General features: G+C 43.8%; 1 protein-coding gene across 1 annotated transcript in view; it reads right to left on the reverse strand.

The window, feature by feature from the left end:
* Positions 1-20,745, reverse strand: part of lmo1 (LIM domain only 1) — a 28,030-nt gene extending 7,285 nt beyond the window's left edge. Inside the window, exons 1-2 of the mRNA XM_017700645.2 lie at positions 19,863-20,745; positions 5,171-5,384 (exon numbers count right to left, since the gene is read on the reverse strand). Of these exons, the coding sequence (XP_017556134.1) occupies positions 5,171-5,384; positions 19,863-19,884 (236 nt within the window). The 5' untranslated portion in view covers positions 19,885-20,745. The remainder of the gene's footprint in view (positions 1-5,170; positions 5,385-19,862) is intronic.
* Between the last annotated feature and the right edge of the window lie 307 nt (positions 20,746-21,052).

Consider the following 21,052-nt stretch of genomic DNA (forward strand, 5'->3'; position numbering starts at 1 on the left):
TGGTCAATGATTATTCCATGAACAGCCCGATGACTTTGCATATTAATGCAGAATTTAACTGATGTACGTGGTCATACGGCTGCATACTGAGCATTTTACAACAACTTTGAATCTGAAGGCCAATCAGATTTTAGAACAATTCACTTTACATGGGGAAAAATTAAAACAGCCCTTATACGAAATGATTCAATTTTATTGCTCACAGGCCTGTGATCAGAAGTGCTTGATAAGCTCAATCCTTCACATTCTCTCAAATATTTCCCAAATCTTCTTTCTCTTGTGAAAGAGAGGTTTCTGCCCTTTAATGATACCTCATTTGGATAAGGGCCAGTATTTTATTGTCCTGAAAAAATACCTTTAAACTTCAATTAAAAACACCCCTCTTTGATTAGCATATGACTGATATGTTCCTGTTTATAGTTGTGATGGTTAAGAGCTGAAAGGGTCTCAGGCAGCAAAACCCAGGGGAGCTTTATCACATTGCTTTGGTGAAGTCACCAGATACTCCGCTGCAGCTATAGAATGAATCGGTTAATTATTCCATTGTGCTGCATGCTAATGAACAACTGCTGCACATTCGTTTAACACAACCAGCATTTCCTGCCTGAGCGAAGTGAATGTCAAACGGAGTGGCAAAGTTGCAAGTTGTGCTGTAGATGGAGGCTGGCATCAGTGTGGTTCGCTTGGTGGTGGGGAGTGTGTGAGTGTGTGTGTGAGATGGGAAGGGAAAGCGTTCATTATGGCTCTACAGTGCTCCTGAAGGACAAATGCAGACAGAGCTGTGCTCATAATTAATGTGCGCATGGCAGGGCTCCAAAAAATCCCATCTGAAAATAAAGAAAGTGTGTTTGATCCACCCGCCTGTCTTTAATGAACTGCCTTTCTGTATGGGAGGCTAATTCTGAGTAAGGATTCAACTTCATTACAGAAGGTGAGCAGACAGATTCTCTCTCTCAGTGTACATGCAGGTAAGGGGTGTGTGTATGTGTGTGTGTGTGTTGAGGGGGCCGCCTGCATGGAGTCTTCCTCACCTACTTTTTAAACCTTGAATTCCAAACCTGCCTCTTTTCCAGCGCCGAGTGGCAAAGTTTTTAATTTGTTCCATAATGGAATTCATCTCCAGCATGGCCAGCCATTAAGTGGCACACATTTGTCTCAGGCTGAGCAGATGAGTGGGCTAGATTTCATTAGACCATCAGGACTCACACACAGGGCCCATCTCATTCTCTCTCTACTTCTCACTTCTCTTCACCGTTCTTTCCTTTTTTTCCACTTTCTCTTCTTTTTAACCTGGTTTCTTCCCTTATCTTTCTCTCAGTTCACTTTCTAAACAGTTAAACTGCAAAGCATTTAAACCTTTTAAATCTTTTTTTATTTTTTTGCAACTTTATTTGTGCTATTTATCCTTATGTCAATGCATTTATTTATTTTTTTCTCACTGCTGGACTGGGAATAGTCTACCAACCAAAAACACCTTCAACAGAGTCCTGTGACCACTGATGAAGGATTAGAGGATGACCAACACAAACCAACACACACCAACCACGATTTTTCACATGCTTGGTTTTGAACCATCAAAACCAATTTTTATTGTCTCTGTTGCTGACATAGCAACAAACAAGATAGCTGATCAACAGTGTCCTAGTACGTCTTTGACAAAACTGAATTTTGGACATCTGAGGATATGCAATGGAATAAACGGCAAAATAGAATGTTTGCATCTTCTGAATAATGGAATAAAACTCTGTAAGGAGCAGACTCACAAAATTTATTTATAAATACTGTGTGTATATATATATATATATATATATACACACCGATCAGGTATAACATTCTGACCATTCTGATTGTAGTTCTACAGTTACAGACTGTAGTCCATCTGTTTCTCTGATACTTTGTTAGCCCCCTTTTACCCTGTAGTAACTAGTAACATTGATGTGGCGGTGGTGTGTTAGTGTGTGTTGTGCTGTTCTGAGTGGATCAGACACAGCAGTGCTCACTGTCCACTCTATAAGATACTCCTACCTTGTCGGTCCACCTTGTAGATGTAAAGTCAGAGACAATAGTTCATCTGCTGCTGCACAGTTTGTGTGGGTCATTCTCTAGTCCTTCATCTGTGGTCACAGGACGTGGCTGGGTATTTTTGGTTGGTGGACTATTCTCAGTCCAGCAGCGACACGAAGATGTTTAAAAGCTCCAGCAGCACTGCTGTGTCTGATCCACTCAGACCAGCACAACACACACTAACCCCACCACCAAGTTTTTATTTCTGCAGTGCTCAGAATGACCCACCACATAGTACCTCCTCTGTTAAATTCTCCATCCCACCTTAAATAAAGCAGCAGTTACATTCTTGCATCTGCTGCACCACTTAAGGTGGAACGGGAAATTTGAACAAGAAGCCAGCTTTGCTGAATTTCTTAAGCCACTTGTCTCAGACGTACAACCCAAAAACTCGCCAGACAAAAGTATTACAGTTATTTATGCAATGAGTAATGGATTGTCCATGGATTGTTTATCACATAAAGCCCTGACCATTGCATTAGCAGCTGAATGGCTCAGGCAGCTTCAAGAAACAGAATCACTCTGGTGTTCATGTTAGGCTAAGACTAACCCCAAAAGGCCAACCATTCCTTTATGCCTATATACAGCAGGAGGTGGTTGAGGACCTGCTGCATTTATAATTTCATTTAAAATGTGACTGAAACACACCTGACTCAGGCACACAGGTAAAGGACTGACAGTAGCATGGGTCATATCAACGTTATCTATCTTCGCTTTTATGTGGAATACTGGTATAACATTTATGACAAAACCAGAAGAAAAACCTCAGCTGGCTACTACTAGGTCTATGAATCAAGTGGTCATAATGAAACCTTAATGTACCTTATGTACATTGCATTTAGAGTAAACAAGCATGTTTCAGCACCAAAGAACAGTATTTTTCATTTATACCAGTTAAACCCCTGAAGGACCGATATGGTTAGGCAGGCTGGAGATTATCACTCAGTCCCACTGACCAACCTTCATACTCATCAGGCTTTGATCAACCGAGTAAACAGCTTTGTTATTGGAGAAAAGTGTTTTGTAACAGTGCTCGTGCTGAACACTGCAGCCACTCCTTGATTACTGTGTTTATTAAACAAGTTACTTCCAGTAAAGAATGAACTTCTACCATCTGACGACACGCACAACAGAATATCACATCAAAATCGCACTCCAGCCTCAATAATTCTTTCTTCCCATGATAAATTCTAAACTTTTTAAAGTGTTCTTTTTGTAGTTGGTTTTGTGGCATGTGGTATTTGTGAATGTGTAAAAATTTAATTGATCTGGTAGTTGTTTATTACTTGAAAACATTTTGTTAATTTTTAAAATTTTAATTAATTCATACTGGGTTCAGTGTGGCTTTTGGAACGATCCTGTCATCCATGTTATTCTCGCTATGCTGGCATTATAATGAGTTGTACAGTGTCCAAGCTAACCACTTCCTCTCTACATCTCCCCATTAATCTCCTAAAGTGCAGGGTGTTTAATTGTGTCATACAAGGCACTGTATCTTTAATCTTTCTGCTTTGCACTAATCATTACCTCATCTGCCCCAGCTAGCCCTTCTGAGGGTCTGGGTCAGGTCTCCTTTCACTGCATCTTAACAGCATTAAAAGGGGAGTGGGGAGTGATGGATAGTGATAGCAGAGAGGGGGCATCCAGCAACCTCACCCAAGCTAAGGCCCCAGCATGCAGGATAGGGCCCCGGCAGTGGGCTCCCCCGGGAGCAGCAGCTTGGGGGATAAATGGCTGGATCTGGTTGGGAGACCCCTGGGGACTACGCCTTAACACCCAGGAAATAATCATGTTTAATTTAGCAAGCAGATGGCTCGGAAGCAGGAGGCAAAGCACAGTCTAAAACCCAGAGGTTTGACACCATGCTGCCTGGGGTGAGCTTACTGTGTGTGCACACAGACCCACACACACACACACACACACACACACACACACACACACATTTGTTTTTATACTTTGTCAAGATGTGGGCTCTATGCACATCGAATATGCATTTATTTTTTATATATTTACATATTTTTTTAAAAATGTGTGAAAGTTTCCTGACAAATTTACTTCACTTGTTAGATCTTGTTACTAAAAAAAAGTTTTTTCCTTCTCCTATAAAGCTAAACACAATACATTTTTCAACATCTCTTTATCCTTTAAACAGGCTGTTTTTGTTACTGTGCCCTTAAGACATATGTAAACCTCTGGTTTACCTGACTGCCCTGTATTGTGCCTCTTTCCAAAAGCAGTCTGAAACCACTTCAGCATGAATAGACAGGACTAAACTGCTGTTAGCTGAATAGACAGATATATGTGAATGTGTTGGTTTTTAATTATATAAAAAAATGGTGAATTTAAAAAAAGGTTGTTTTTCCATATGCATGAAAACTGAGTGGACTGAGGAGTGAAACTTGTAAACACTGTTTACATACAACTATTTTGTTTCATAAAACCGAGAAAAATAAAGTTTTCCATGATATGGGCCCGCGCACATTTGTATCTATATATTTAATGCTCTTAGCCTAAACTTTAACCTCAGTAAATAATCATTTAAAAAAGTTTTTGCCTTTTTAAAAATATTAGGACCGCTTTGTTAACCGCCACAAGGTTTTTCTCTAGTTTTACTACATACTGAGAAATTTATTCTATTGAAATGTGCAAACATTTGTCTTTCTCACTGAGCCCACTTTTCTGACCTCAAGTAAGAGAGCACGGCATCATATTCATGTAAACATGCACAACGTTAACTAGCTAAACCTAAACAATCTCTATGTGACACCACCTGCAGCCGTCTTTGCTCACTTTCATGAATCGTAGCTTATTTGGCACGACTCCTACAGGAGTCAGTACACTGCACTCGAAAAGGAGCAGAACGCTTGATCCTCCACCATAGCCTCAGAGACAGAGCAGCTTCCTCAGTCCAAATGGAGCGGACTAGACGATAACACAAGAGGAGAGAGGAAAGGAGCAAGACGACCTGGATAAAAAATCTGGTGAGTGTTTAGCTTGTCAGACGAGCTATGTATTTTTCTGAATGTCACGCAGCCTGAGGTGTAACAAGCCCTTTCTGTTTTTTTCTCTCTTTTTTCCCCTCAGTGTGTCCAAAACACTCTCTTACCTCAGGTAGTCCCTGCGACAGAGGATGAGATTGGCTTTGGTGTAGAGGGTGGAGCCCACCTCCCCCAGGCGGCAGTCACAGCACGCGCATTTCAGGCAGTCCTCGTGCCAGTATTTGTCCAGCGCCTTGAGCAAGTAGCGGTCTTTAATCTTGCGGTTGCAGCCGGCGCATCCCTTCTGTTTCCCTTTGGGCTGGACGGAGAGCATCGGCACACCTGTAGCGATAAGGAAACAAAACGGAGCAAACTGCATGATTTACTGCCCAGGTAATGCTGGTGACTTTTCATGTTCTGTACTTTTTCCTTTTTTTTGATAAGGAGGTGCGGGTGCCTTCAGAGCTCCGGGCCTGATGCTGAGGCCGCGACCACTCCTGTTTCATATGCATTAGGGCCCTTGCGCGCACACTCAGATACGCACACGGGTCACTTTGGACTACATTCACCCTTCGCTGTCCCCTCTTGCAGAGAACAGATGTTAACTCCAGCACAAAACATACACACACACACATGCAGTTCAAATGCAGCCCCCATGTTGGGACACTTTAGAACAATCTCCATTTCAATGGCTCACTGAGGCATTTGTGTGGCGTGTTAGGTTAGTCACCAGGCTATTTTAATAGCTTCTGCAGTGAGTGAGCTGCCGGCCATGCTAAAAGCTCCTTGTGGGCTGTGTTTGGTATGGATTAACATTAACCTTTTAAAGCGCTGTTGACCACAAGACGGTTGCATTCAGCCCCAAGTGAGATACGTCAGGGCCTAAGTGCTTGACTGCACACACATACACACACACACACACACACACACACACACACACACACACACACTCACAGACACTCACTTTACTCCTTCTACAGCTATCTGTGCTTGCCTCTATGTTGCGTCCAGCAGAGTAAACCAAACCTGCTAAATTGCCATGTTGTCACGTGCCTGCCCCCCTACTCCGGCCCTGAAGAGCGCCTTTTAGCCATCTAAAGAACAAATAAAGTCCATTTAATAACTGCACTAAACGCTAATAGTCTATCTGCCGCATGACATTTGAGTGGCGACTAAAAGCCGCCCTCGGGCCAACAGCGGCACCCGGCACCCCTCTGCCAGTGCTAACAGGTCCGGTCCGGCTGAAAGCACAGACAACAGCTCTTAAGACACTCTCTCCCACACTGAGCTATTGATCTGGCTAATAGAATGCGTGGCAAAGCTGGCCACTCTCTCTCACTGCTTTCAAAACACATTCCTTTCAAAAAGCCCCACTCGCTTCTCCCTCCCTTCCCTTCCCTCCCCACCCGACTGAAAAAGCAGCACCCTGCCCCGGCCCAAAGCCCTGTCACTGGCCCTCTGACCATCAGGCCATTAACAGGCCCGGGCCCATCTGGGGACACTATGCTTTTGATTTAAACATCAGCTATTAGGCAGTTAAATAGCACTGTAGAGATGACGAGGGGGAAAAATAAAACACAGCCACATCCTAATTTATATGAAATGTATGTGGACAAAGAAATATGTCATGTTTAACTGACTTTACACAGGGTCTTTTTTCCCCACTGTTGATGATCTAATGCGGGGTTTTGTAATATTTGAATAATGCATTATCAGTTCATTGATGTATCAGAGGCAGTGACAGCTGAGTGCCTGTATGGATGGCTGGGTTCACAGGCAGTGGCTGCTATGCCATTCTCTGCCTTTAATGTACTATAATGGCACTACTGTACATGATCAACAAATGTGTGCCAGTAGGCATGCACTCCATTACCCAATAGTTTCCCCAGCAGTTCTTCTGTGGGTATCTCTCTCTCTTTCTCTCTCTCCTTCTCCCTCTCTCTGTCCCTCTTCCTCTCTCTTCCTCTCTCTCTTTTCACCTCTTTACCAGAAGCGTAAAATACCTCAAAGCACCATCACACGCTGTACTTTGTTCTTCTGAATATCAAAGCAGATTTTACTCACAAACACACTCAACTCCTTCTCGTTCACATTCTCTCGTTCGATCTTTCGTTCTCTTTTTCCTACCCTCACTTTGAACATGCGCAATTGCCGAGTTTTTATTGGATCCAGATTTGTTTGGTAACTCTGAACTATCCACACATCAGCGGGGCTATGAATGTAATATAATTAGCATCGCCCCCTGTAAAAACGAAGGGGGAAGAAAGAGAAGGGGGGGGTGGAAAGGCCTTGTTAGTTAAATTTATGGCTTGAATGTGAATGTGAGCTGGTATTCAGCCATCCTGTTCCTTTATCATAAGAGGGGAAAGGAGAAGCTAATTGGTCCAGCGCTGCTGATGGGAGCCATCAATTAGTTCTGTGTCTTCCTCTCCAGCTTCCATACCTCCACCCCCCCCCCCCTCACCCCCCCACCCCCCCACCCTGGGCCCCTACCTCCACCAAAATGGGCCACTTGAAGCCGCTGCATTAGGATCACAAAACTCACTATAAATACCAATGTTCGGTATAAATGAAGCTAAAAAGCCTTCAAATTGAAGCCACGCTAGCTGAGGGCGGTCTCTTTCTACCTGCATTTCATGGCTTGTTAGATGAGCGCTCTGCAGGTACGCCAACAGTGCTCTCCTGTCAGCCTTCTACAGAACTAAAAACAGTCTTAATGAGGGAAGAGAGAGCCAGCCTGTGAGAAAGAAGAAAAAAACTGTGTGCATGTGTGTGTGTGTAAGCGAGTGAGCTAGGGAATCAGGCTCCTTTCAATTCCCCCAAGGATGGCACAAAAATCTTTAATTTGCCTTTTATGACAGCTAATTAGTTATTCTATTCAAAATCTTTGCTTTAAATAAGAGAACTAATTATACACAAAGGTCGTCCCCCCCCCCTCCACCTCAGGAGAACCATGCGTAATTGGTTTATGCCCCCCTCCCCCCACCCCAACCCTCCTGCACATACTATCCACTCACCCTTTAACAATGCGTTTGTGTTTTACACAAAGTTAGCTATAGAGAGCTTAACCCTTTCTGAATAGACACAGCATTCCTGGGAAAAGTAACCTTGGAGCGCTCCTGCTCTTTAATTACCTGGACAAATTCAGGTTTGTGGGGAACAAGACGAATACTAAGCCTCGCTGATGTGTCTCTTGCCTAACCTAGATTCAAGTCTTGCACTCTCTCTCTCTCTCTTCTGTCGTTCAGCTGCTTGCGCATGGAGCTTTCAGAACCTGCAAAGTCAACGTGGGGTGAGCCGGATTCCCATGCAGCTAATCATCTCGCTGCTGCGGCTCTTTGAAACCTGACGTTTGTCTTCCAAAACAACTTGTGGAAATACAGCTTTGGAAACAACAACAAAAAAAAAAAACAGCCATATATTTTCAGCACATTCTAAAACTACAAACGGTGACAGAAGAAATCATTATATAAAAGGCAACATAGTGTTGTTTCTCTGATACCGAGAGACAGCATTTTGTTTCTGGAGCTCCTCGCAGAAGAGTGCACCTGTCACAGCACACTTTGTAGCACGTGAAAACGCTAGTTGTCCAACAGCACCTCCACTACCCAGCCTTCTCCACCTCGCCAAGAACAAAAAAGCAACATTATTAAAGGAGACGCTAGCTGAAGAGGCAGCTCCCACTTAATCCAATCCATTTAACAGATACAAGTGCTGCTGACCTTCCTGTGTCATTCCGTGTCGCGAAAAAGCATATCCTGCTATCCGGCCCATGATTCATATTCTACCAGGAGATGCATTTCTTTTTTTTTTCCCTTTAAGCGAGAGCTTTCGCCTTGCCAAACATCTCTCGAACACAAAAAAAGAGAGAGAAAGAAGAAGAGAAAAAAAACATTTGCCATTAATACTTGGTGCACAGTCTGCCATCCTCATCCTTTCCACCCCTCTTCCTCTTTAAAGACCTTATCTCTTGCGAATATGTACAGTTAGGTTTTTTTTTTTGCATTTGAAACTGTCAGACCATGTACTTTCCATTATAGAGATAGGATCCGATTTCTATGTAGGCCCCCATTTCAAGTTCCATTTTTGCAGCTATCAAAAAATCAAATCAACATGGTACCCTTTTGATGTATTTAAGGTTTAGAGAGGAGGAAAAAAAAGAGAGAACAGTTTCAGCGCACTCGAGCAATCGTTTTAAAGCATTACGGCGCAATTATCACATCTTCACAGCAGACCAATGTATCTTTGGGGAAAAAAAAACACAGCAAGAGAAGATGATTTGCTTTCCAGTCCCCCTCCTTTTTTCCTTCCCTCACACTACGTGATGTTGTGGGCTAATCTTTCAAATGAGTGCACAGCACAAATGAATGAAGCTGCAGTCCTTGCTCCTTTTGGGGTCACCGGCTATAATTAAATAGATTCGATCAATTAGGTGGATTGACGCTTCAATGTGATGAGGCCTTGGTAGGTTCATGGCACAGAAACTGGGCTGATAAGGGACACTATGGCTGGGCTGAGCAGACCTTTCTGCTGGCCATCATATACTTAACACTCTGAAGACTTTGAATGTGTCATCTTGTCATTGAACTCTTAATTGAAAGTTTGAACTGAACTCGTTAATAATAACAAATTTGTCCACCTTAATTGCTTGCAAACTTTACATCAACTGATCTATTTATGTCTGACTGTGTTAACTGCCAGTCTTTATATAAAGTCTACAGCATCCTCAAAAAAAAAAAAAAAAAAGTCCAAATGACCTGACATCCTCTAAGAACGACCAATTTGGAGGGCCCCAGTGTCTGGAGGCGAGCAGTACAGATGTATGAGGGATTACAAGCAGTCATCTGGCGCAAAGCTTCTTGCAAGGTTCTTCATGTATGACAAGCCATGGTTATAATATCAGGAATGTATGCACCGAGCAGAAGCACTTCCACAAATACAAGTACGAGCAGCAGAGAATGAGGGAGAGACCTGCCACTTTGTTATACCAAACAGTATAATGTACATCATAAAAACACTTTTAATGAGTTGAATCGTCAAAATTAAAGTCTGACTGTATCTGAAACACTTGCGGCCTGAGGAAATGTGCTCTGTTTGTAAAAAAGCCATGTATGAGACATGGCAAATAAATCTAGTGGTGAATAAACATCAAGATTTTACATTAAAGCTCCCACTCGCTAATGTGAATTTCCTCTGTGGCTAAGAACCAGTGTTGCGTTCCCATCGTAAACGCAGTGTCCATGGCAATCCGGGCTCAAATTTGTCAGTAGGCCGGCCAGCCGGCTGCTGTAGAGGTTAATGGAAAGCTCAGGCAGATGTCCTGCCATTGTCTGCGGGAATCAGCCCCTTTCAATCAGCTCACATCATTACCGTAATTGAGCCTGTAGACACTCATTCTGCTCTGCTGCCAAAGACAAAACACAAGACATCTGGTAATAATGTCAGGTGGAATATGCCAGCTGTACTGCAGACAAATGAATAAAGAATTGGATTTGAGACGATAAGCCTGGACTTGACTAGTCTGGCGTCGTATTGATTGTTTGTGTCGTGTTCTCTAAGTTTGCCACTGTGGTAGGAGATGCATGCTCATCTGTCTCTCATAGGCAAAGGAGGAGAGAGTTCATAACGTTTCACCTCTTGGTAGAGAAGCATTTACAAGACCACGTTCAGTGGCCTAAGGCAGGTTTCTTTGGCAGGATTTTATTGTATGTGTATGAAGCCCATGCTCCATGCGAGCGACTGCCTAGCTTTGCATGCTGTGATTATGACATAATTTGCACCCATGGTAAGAGAGAGAGAAAGACAGAGAGAAGAGGGAGCAAAAGAGAAAGCAGAATTGGCGCAGTCTGTGCAGGAGAAAAGGTGTGGGGGGGTCTTCATTAACACAATGCACTTTCGCAAACTTTCGCAGCCTGTTGCCGCTAATAAGCCCCAGTGAAACGGAGCTGCTCCGCTCCCTCGCAGTGACCCTGGCACTGCCCGGGATAAGGGAGGGTTTTGTCTCCTGGAATAATTGCTCTTTTCACATGTTACAAGTGTCCTGACCCCTGCGGTCGGCAGCCACTTTCCCCCCCAGCATAATTACTCCTGATCCGGCCCAAATGAGGCAGCCGCATTAGGCCTGCAATAACACTGGCCCAGCTTCAAGAGCAGCAGTGTGGGGAGTCTGGGCAGAGCAGGGCCTGGAAACAGGAGGCTGCTTTTCTCCAGGCCCTGCCGGTCATTTCCATCACGTCAGAGGCACATTTCTTACACTTGAAGTCAGCACTAAGACCCAAGGCTCTTTCTTTCTCTCTCTCTCTCCCCCTCTTTTTTCCTCTATTTTTTCTCTCTTTCTTTCTGTCTCACTTCAGTCTGAGAGGCTTACTGAGCACATTGTTAGCTCCTGGTGCCCCGTTTGCTCGCTAAGGCTTTGGCTCACAGACGCAATCCCAATTAACGGATAACTTCATTAGTGTTAGTGTGTGTGTGTGTGTGTGTGTGTGTCTGTGTGTGTGAGTGAGAGTATGTGCACATATTTTACCCCCCCCCAACACATACACACACACACACACACACTTTTCACCCCCCTATTATTTTTAATTTATTCACATGGGGTTAATTAAAAGAAATGTATCACAGAGATATGCAACAGATTTCTAATTAAATTCATTACTGCTTATTTTTGAGATGAGCAGGAAAAAAACCTGACAGTGTTTTTTTCTGAGTTATTACAGGAGGCAACTTGTTCCAACACTCAGGCCCTCGGTTGCTAGCATGGTGAGAATACAGTTTTGGAAGGTGAGCTGTCATCCCTGTCTCAGATAGAAAGAAAGAGAGAGAAAGCCAGGCAAACAGAGGAAAGGAGAGAGGAAAGGAATCCACCCATCACTCCTAACCCTTGTTATGCAGGGGAGAGTAGTAAAGCCCTGGAGAGTTTCAGAAGGAAGATGATCAGGGGAACAAATCAGTCGCTTGTTAGACGGAGGAGGGTGACCTTGCATCTAGCCAATCAACCCTCACCCCTTCTGAAAAATGTTCCCTACAGTTGGCCGAGAGAATGTGTTTGCTACAGGCCTCCATTTGGGAAGGCCTACAAGGCTGCTGCTACATTCCCCACTGATACCACTAAAAGCCAAATACTGTCAATAACCCTCACTAATGAATGCGTTTTCTCATATGTATATAAATGCGAATTCAATTCGTTTTTTCCTTCTTTTCCTGCAGACTGCATTAGCATTTGAATAAAGGGAATAAATCCATCTATTCCATAACCCACATCCTTTCAGACGTTGAGAGAAAGGAAGACAATCTTATCTGCCACTTCATGATTTCTGTAAAGAATGTAACCATTAGCACTGTCACTTTTTTTGTTTTTTTACGCCGGTTGAACAATGATGCCCAAAACACTTTTTAGTCGACTTTAAAAATGCATTTGGCTAGGCATAAATGTAGGCCTTCTAAAGTTTGTGTCACTTCCAAGGTTAGAAAGTGATGTATGAAATGCCCCTCTCACTGGCAATTACCGCTCACTTATTATTTCAAAAGGATATGTCAGGAGACAGGTGTGCCATTCAGGGCCGCGCCGCAGGCTCAGAAATGGAGGGAACTCCACACAGCAGAACCCCATTTGGGCCGGCTTAAAGTCAAATAATGCAAATTCACCACAGGGGGCATTTGTTTGGTGAGTGAGGCTCCAGTGTCATTTGAGCGCTTACTCAGATGCCTGTCTCCTTATGGGGTAAATAATGAAGTAGGGCCCAATTTGCTACTAATGTTAATGGGTTCAAAACACCCAAGACACTTGCTAAAAAAAGTATCCAGCTGAATCACTGATGTATATGAACATTCTCATGGTTTTAACTGACAAGTCTTCCTGAAGTTCCACTTAAGTTTGTAAAGGGACAGGTTATGTTTGCATATGGGTATGTTTTGTTCTCACATGCAAAATTTTCAACCCTGTCCCTGCACAAACATTGAGTTACATCACTTTGTTTCCCTGTCTGCAGACTAAGTGTGCACGCTTATGTGTGTTTGTGACCATCCTTCTCCACAGCAGCGAGGAGATCTCTACGAGTGAATGGACACACCATCAGAGGTTATTGATGTTGCAGGAGAACTCAAGAGTTAAATGGAATGGCCACTCCATTATCGGCTCCAACAGTCCACGGGAGACCGTCACGTTTTAAGTGTGACAAGGAAGGGGGAAAAGCGGCGGATTGCAGAAAGGGAGCTGGATGGAGTGTTATTACGGCCCATGCTCAGTTTCCAATTTCAATTAAAGCAGAGCAGAGTGGCCAGAGTGCGTGGATCGCAGCTGCCACTCACTAATGGATCAAACCAGCCTGTGTAGCAAACTCACATTCAGCATTGATCAACCTCTCCGATACCTCGCCCTTCTCCTTTAAGGAAAAACACAAACAAACCTGCAATCACTGTTTAATGGGTTATTCAAGATTTGATTTATCGAAGGTCGACCAATGATAGATTGGCAAGCTACTGTCTCATTAAATGGACAGCTGAGAGTTTTCTGTTCCAAACTTGCCTTCAGTGCTTTTAGTCTTGCACAGCCTCCTCATCTTTTTTTTTCCCCTGCATGTTTTTGTATGTGTGTGTTTGTGTGTGTTCCAAAATGCAATAGAAATAGATTTTAATATCCTTGTAATATTTGTATGGAACTCATTTACACTGGTCATATTGGATTTTTTCCCTTTCTTTTTCTTTGCCTTTTTTCAGATCTGGTGTTTATATGGAGATGGTTATTATAGGTTTATTGCATACATTTCCAAGTTTATTGAGTTGGGAAGAGTTTTCATTATGCTGTCCGATGGAGAGGAAGGACACTCTTATTTGGTCTTTAGTGGGATAAATGTTGCCTGCATAAATTTTGCCCATATTAGTTTTCAAACTATTGATCAGCTATTTTACGGAACGTATCCGTGCCATATCTGCAGTAACGCATACAGCTTGGTTCGAATGCAGTGTAAATGCATATGAAGAGCATGAAACACAGTGATATATGAAAACTATTTGCGAGGAGCCAAAAGATGTGTACACATGCTGGTAACCCAGAGGTTCCCGAAGGTCTGGCATATATAAACACAGGTTTTTAGAATGCAGCAGCAGTAGGGTAACATATATACGCAGGCATGTCTGCAGGGTCAGTGCATCTGAAGGCTACAATCTCCAGAAACATTAAAGCACTTTAAAAGTGTTTGACTAGGTTCCTCCCTCCTGGAATGGTAAATTGAAATCACATCTTGAGCAGAAAAGCATTACCTGTTTTATAATTCAGTTGCACATCCCCCTCCCTGGGTTCACTAATCCCTAACAGCTCTCCTGGAAAACAGAAATCAGCACACAACTTCTGCATTAATGAGAGTCTCCACATGCCCCAACTTCCTCAGAACACACATAACGCACATACACACAAAATTCATCTCCAACACTTGTTCACACTTGCAAGCACACAACACACAAAAGCACCTTTAAACATGTAACATCACACCCACAGCCTTTAACAACACAGAGAAGCCATCTCCAGCCAGTAAGCAGCACAAACAAATATGTATCTGGGGAGCATTTCAGGAGGGATTAAACAAGGTCTTCAAGCTAATAGGCATAATGGCAGATCAGTCTGTAACAAGATGGAAACTCGTGCATATAAACAGACACCGCTACAGCTACGCTGCTGTATTCCATTTCCACATTAATGATTCATAACAGCAATCACTCGCTCATAAACATTCAGAAAAGCAACAAGGCTCTCCTTTTGTGTATCCAAATACCTTTCAAAGCCCGTATTCCTGCCATCTTCTAACAGCAATTTGTCGGAACAGGGTGATATTTATTGGCTGAAGCTGACACGTTGTGGCACACGAGGACAGCGTTCACCACTCGCCTTTTTAAAGGCAACACTAATGAACAGCCACGATACCCTGAGCTACACTTTCAAACTTCATTAGAGCCAAATGTGGGTATCAGTGTAGGTATCATTAGGAAGGCTTTTATCAAGTTACAGAATGTGATAAGGTTAATGAGGAGAGTTTATAAAAGTCTCACTTTCATGGATGGAGGAGGCTGGTTCTGAGGACAAGACGTATATGCGAATCGCAATATTCATTTATTTCATTAGCATGACCATCTGTGGAGGTTTTTTTTTTTAAATAAGCTGAACGAAATGCTATATGCAGAAAACAACGTGAACTGCTTGGAAAACAAGTCCGAGGGAAAGACAGGACTGAAGAGGTGAAATGTGGCTTCACAGTACAAGCTGTGCACTGTAAAGGAAAAAAAGGGGATGTTCAGGGAGGTGGTGAAGAAATAAATAAATAAAATAAACAAATAAATAAATATAGAAATGGAAGAGAGACTGCGATGAAATGGAGCCAAGTGTGACGACCTGCTGCAAGAGTGTGGCACACACACACACACATACACACAGACACACAATAGCCAGAGCAGACGAGGCGACTCAACCTTGCAGCAAGAAGTGGCATCAAGAGCTGTTACAACAAGGCAACTCGAGGGAATAACATGTGGTCTAAAGACCAAAGGAAAGTAAATTAAAAACCACCTACTGTAAAATCATCAATATGTAGCTGTATACCCCTCTTCCAGCAGACCATATGTACTATTACTTGGAGCAGGTCCGCTGGGAGAAGCCATCACTTGCCAGGCTTCCACTGCTCTTCTGACTTGCATGTTTCAAAAGACAAAAAAGTCCAGCTCGTTTTAACTGAAGGGGAACAGCAACAGCCCTCATATTTATTAGAGATCTATTTTTTTCTAATCCACACCACGTATAGCACAAAAGGTCTCCCCCTCCCTTTTTCTTTCTCCTTTTCTTTCTATCCCTTTTTTCCTGTAATGTAGCACCTGTCTGCATCCATCTCAGGGCCTCAAGGTGAAAGATAAGGTTGCTTCGAGACATTTTAAAAGGTAGCCTAAAAATGACGATTCATCTCACTGGCAGCGTGGCTGAGGACGATATAAAAGGTTTTCTGTGTTCCCAACGCCTCAGTGATGGAGTGCACGTCCTTGGAGCTTTGAGAAGCCAATGTTTACTTGAACTTAGCAATACATATAGCATTACGCATCAAAAAGGCAGCGGGGTGGGGAGGGATCAAAGAAAGGCGGCCACCTAAAAACATGAGGTTGAGATACAGCATATGGAAGCAATGGGAGCATTTATCCAGCTCTCTTAAGTGTTCGAGAAAGAGTGTTTGGGCACGCAAATGTGCGGCATGGTGTGTTGTGTACACTGCTCTGGATTTAATAACAAAGCACTCTCGTAGAACTCTGGGAGGGACCGTAATGGAGTTGCTGCGCAGTTCTGACGAGAGTGGCCATTTGCATCAAAGACAGGTGCACTTACGTGAACGCGACTCTCTCGTTGTTCGTCGTTTCTCTCTTTGCTCTCTCAGGTCCCCTTTGAGTTGCAGTGAAATGATGGCAATGATCTACATCTACAGTCACTGATGTGAGACGGCACAGGTTTGATAGCGATCTGGAGCCTTGGGATAGAGACAGAATTGAGTTTGGAGAACTAGACTGTATGGTAGATCACAGAAGATCTGACGGAATCTCTCTGTGTGACAAACAATCGCACAGGAACACTGAAACGTGAATGGCTCCCTTTCAAGTTTTGGTATATATGTAAGACACACTTTAAAAACAAACGTAATCATTTTAACGGAAAGCTCAGCATACATCTACAGCACGTAAATATACTCACAATGGCTATGGAATTATTGAATTGCACAATGAAAAATGTTTTTAAAGACTTTCTCAGGGTGATCCAATATAAGTTGGAGACCACAAGTATTAGGTCCTGAACCCAGGCATAATATTGCAAGAGACCTAAGGCGAAAAAACATCGATGTAATTTCAATATTTGAAATTGGCAAGTTTAATTTAGAGAAAGACCAAGCCAATAATCTCAGAAAATAGCAAATACAAAGGAGAAAATTACATTGCAGGCAGAAAAAAGGGAAAAGACTTAAGGAATGTATAAAAGTAATCTCCAAGTGGAAATTAGAAATCAACTCACAGAAAGGGGAATAACAGAAAAGAAATATTACTGTCCACTTCCTAAATCAATATAACATAGCTACGAGACAGAATTACCATGGTAACTCGGGTAAAGAATGAAGCAGGTCTTATTATTTCAAAATAAAAATCAGAGCCTGAAGCCCCAAGTTTTATTACAGCTGCCGCCAGATCACGGGGACCTGTATTCATTTGAAACATTACTTTTCAATCACATGCTTTGTGAATGAGCAAATTTCATTGGACAGCCAGCTTGTGGGGGCCATAAATTACAGGGGAAAAGGTAACCTAGAATTTATCATCAGTGTGAAGAATAGGAAGGGGTTTTGTTCCCCCTCCTCCTCATCCCCATGTTCTTACAGGGCCCAGTGGTGCGAATGATCAGCCCAGAACATGTCTACAATGAGAACCCAATTATTCCTGCTGCAGCAGATAGTTTTAATACCTTAAAGGAAAAGAAAACGGCTGAATTGCTGTTTCTCCCATCCAAGAATTAAAAAGTCAATTGGGACCATTCTTTTGGCAGGTAAAAGAGAAACAGTCATCCTGCATATTAACATCTATTTTCTTAGCCCAAGTCATGCAAACTCCAAGGTGAGTCGTATGATTTCTGTACGATTTCTCGCTGTTGTGGCTTCTCCTTAGTTACATTTGCAAACAGCTGTAGCTTGAGAATGGATCAAATGTCTAAGAAAAAACAAGATTAGATTTCACTGCAAAACCAGATAGAGTCCGTAAGTAGTGAAGGCAACTGATTCGAAACCAAACAAAACTGCATCAGAGTCGCAGTCGTGGGTTAAAGAGCAGCCATATGTGACACATCACTGTAGTCATGTACTAAGCCTGCTTATACACAGAGAAGCATGAGTGACCCAGTATTTCCAAGCAAGCAGCACTCATATTTTAATAAAGCCTGCTCCAAAACAGTGCTGGGCATATTTTGGGTCAGAAAAAACGAATGCTTTGTGCATGTTAAAAATAGTCGGGACTGGTTTCTATCCTACTTTCCGAAAACAACACTTTGGGGAGGAAGAAACAAGATGATGATTTTCTCTGGGGCAGGATCACACCAAGCCTTGCTGAAACAGTAGGCAGGTCTGTCCCTTCCTTGATTGAATAGGTTATAGCGCATTACAAATTCATCGACTTCTGTTTGAGCGAGGAGAATAAATTTTAAGTGTTATTATCTAAATCTGAAAAATGATCTCGCAGCACACAGAATAAGTGCTTCAGCCTTGCTTGTGTTTACTCACACAGAGACGTAATGCTGTTCAGATAAGCAAACATGGGTGTCATGCTAGTGTAGATGGTGAGATTATTCCATGCCAACATTCATTTGCTCCCTCATTTACACACACAGACAACACAACACACATCTATTATGGTGTTTGTGGTCAGTCAGGCCTTAAGTGCGTTGATATTTTTGCATCCAGGTAAGCCAAACACTAGGAGCCTGCATCTGTTAGATGGTGAAAGTAGCTCCAGGCCGCCTCCCCAGCCGCCTGCCAAAATGCCAGCGCAGTTGGTCGGCCCCAGCAAGCAAAGGGTGAAGCTTTTAGGCAATGAGCAGCAGGTGATCTAAGCTTTTCTGCAAGTCCTAATGCTCCTAAAAGCCACTCTCCCTGCTTCTGTAATTGGGCATCAGTAGTTAATGTAGTATTGACTGCATTACATGCTCCTGTGCATCCTCTCCCGCTAATGCCATTTGCATCACCTTGTACATTTCCCATATTGCTTAGCCAATAGCTGTTAAAAGCAATCCGAATCATGAATCATATAGGGAACTTTTAGCAAGACAGACATCCAAAGGAGACAATTTACAGTTGAGTTAATCCGGGGTACATTAGCACAACATGTATTCAGCGAGACAGACCAATTTATGCTTCTATGGCAATCCCTTTATTGGTTTTCAGATGGGTTAGTGAAAGGATGCTCGACTCAAAGAGAAACGAAATACCCATTTTCAAACATAAATAATGGCTCTGAAATGAAAGCCGTTACTTTGAGGGAAAGGGGCCCCTAGCTACAATGAGGGTGATGACAATTTTCCATGAAAGATGACAAGAATAGCCCATTTTAGGTCGGAGGGGCTTTTTAATATAATTTTTTTGGCACTATATTAAAAAAAGCACCCCAACATGGGTTTATGAGTGGATGTTTACTTTTCGCCTTTTACCACAACAAAGTTGCATGTCACCTCTAGGATACACGTCTTGTCAGACACTGCTAGTACAGACATGAATACTGTTTACAGCACAGACCCACAGAGCACACAGGAAACACGGTCTACAGTGAACCTCACAGTCGTGGGAGAAAGTCGGTTCAACTGAGCGAACTCGGTGTTTTTTAGTCAGCATTACACTCACTGGGCTGTTTGAAGCTGCCGCTGGGAGCGTTCGCTGAAAGACGATTCGGTAACTTGGAAGATTTGCACTCAACGCTGATGATGGTGATGATCAGGGTGGTGATGGTGATGATGATGGTGATGATGGGGAGCAGATATGCATTTCAGCCCAGGCGACCACAATAGCACTTTTTTACAGCATGTGTACGTGTATTTGCTCGAATCCCTCTCCAAATTCCTCCCCACACGGAGGCAGTGAGCCTAATGTATCTCGTCAGGCACTGAAAGTGGCTTGAAAGTAGGCTAAGCGTTCTCGCTCCAAACAAAACGCTGCGTCTGGGCTTGAAAGTGCCAGCAGCGCTAAATAGAACGGACTATGCGGGCTGAACGCGCTCTAGTGCCGAGTTAGAACCCGGTCTTGTATCACACAACATTGCCCCACTTACCCTCTTCCTTGTCTAACACCATCGTCCTGAGGAACGAGGAGTCCGGCTCCAGGCGATCCGTTCTCGGCTCCAGCAGGCTTCTCGAGTCGCCGGCGGTGGGAGAGGAAACGGAGGACCGACCGCTTCGCAACAAAAGAGCACGACGGAAAGGAAACGTCCTCGTGCCGCGAGCTTTAATCGCAGGGCCGTCGCTCAGAGACGGAACCCCATGTAAGCTGGGTTGAAAACACACACACACACACACACACACTCGCAGGACCGCCCGCTCGCTCGCTCGCTCTGTCAGAATGCCTCTTACACGGCGACGCTCGCGCGTTCTCCCCGGCTCGGCTCGCTCGCCCTCGCGCTGGAGTTACACATCCACTCTAAACTGCGAGCGCGGCTGAGGCATCTGAGCGGCCGCTGATCGCTCCATGCAGAAAACGGGCGAAAGGACTAAGTTAAGCCGCGTGTCAGAAGCCGCGTCGCGTAGAAAAGCTACCCTCTCCGTAAAACGGTCCCCTCCCGGCGTCCGCGTGCTGCGAAACTGTGACTATACCGGAGAAATCCAGTTGTGGAGCGGCCAGGTGCCAAAAGCATGCTCGCGCCGCCTCGCGCTCCCAATTTATGCGCTCGGCTCGCTCGCGCTGCTGAATAAATGCGCGCGCTTCCCAGAGACCCGTGGATTCCCCTGTTAATTAAATCAATTCATTATGCTCAGATCTGATTAGCGCCCCCCCCCCCTCTTTGAATCAATTATTCAATACACAAACATAATTGCTTGTGCCAGAGGTGTCTAAGTATTAGCTTATTTAACTCCAAGGACACTAATTACCCCTAGGGCAAGGGAACTTTTCTCATTAATTCTGACAAAACACAAAAGCACAGCTAAGGGAAAGTGCGCGCGCGCGTGCGTGTGTGCCGGTGCGTCTGAGCGTGCGCCTGAGTACGCCGAGTGTTTATGTGGGGGTGCATGTGGGGAGGTAGGGGTGGGGTGGGGGAAGTCTTAGTGATTGCGTTAGAGGGGGGGGGGGGGGGGGGGGGGATGCCTTCACTAAATAGGGCCATTCCCTCCTTTCCAAAACATTTTTTGGTGTTTTATTGGCAACCCCAAACACCCCACACCCCCCACCCTACCTCGCTCCTTTACTTTGACATATGACCATATTAGAACAGATACCCTCTCGCATTTAATTGCCATTACAGTATTT

The sequence above is a fragment of the Pygocentrus nattereri genome, chromosome 15 (genome assembly GCF_015220715.1).
Source record: "Pygocentrus nattereri isolate fPygNat1 chromosome 15, fPygNat1.pri, whole genome shotgun sequence".
In the NCBI taxonomy this organism is placed as follows: Eukaryota; Metazoa; Chordata; class Actinopteri; order Characiformes; family Serrasalmidae; genus Pygocentrus; species Pygocentrus nattereri.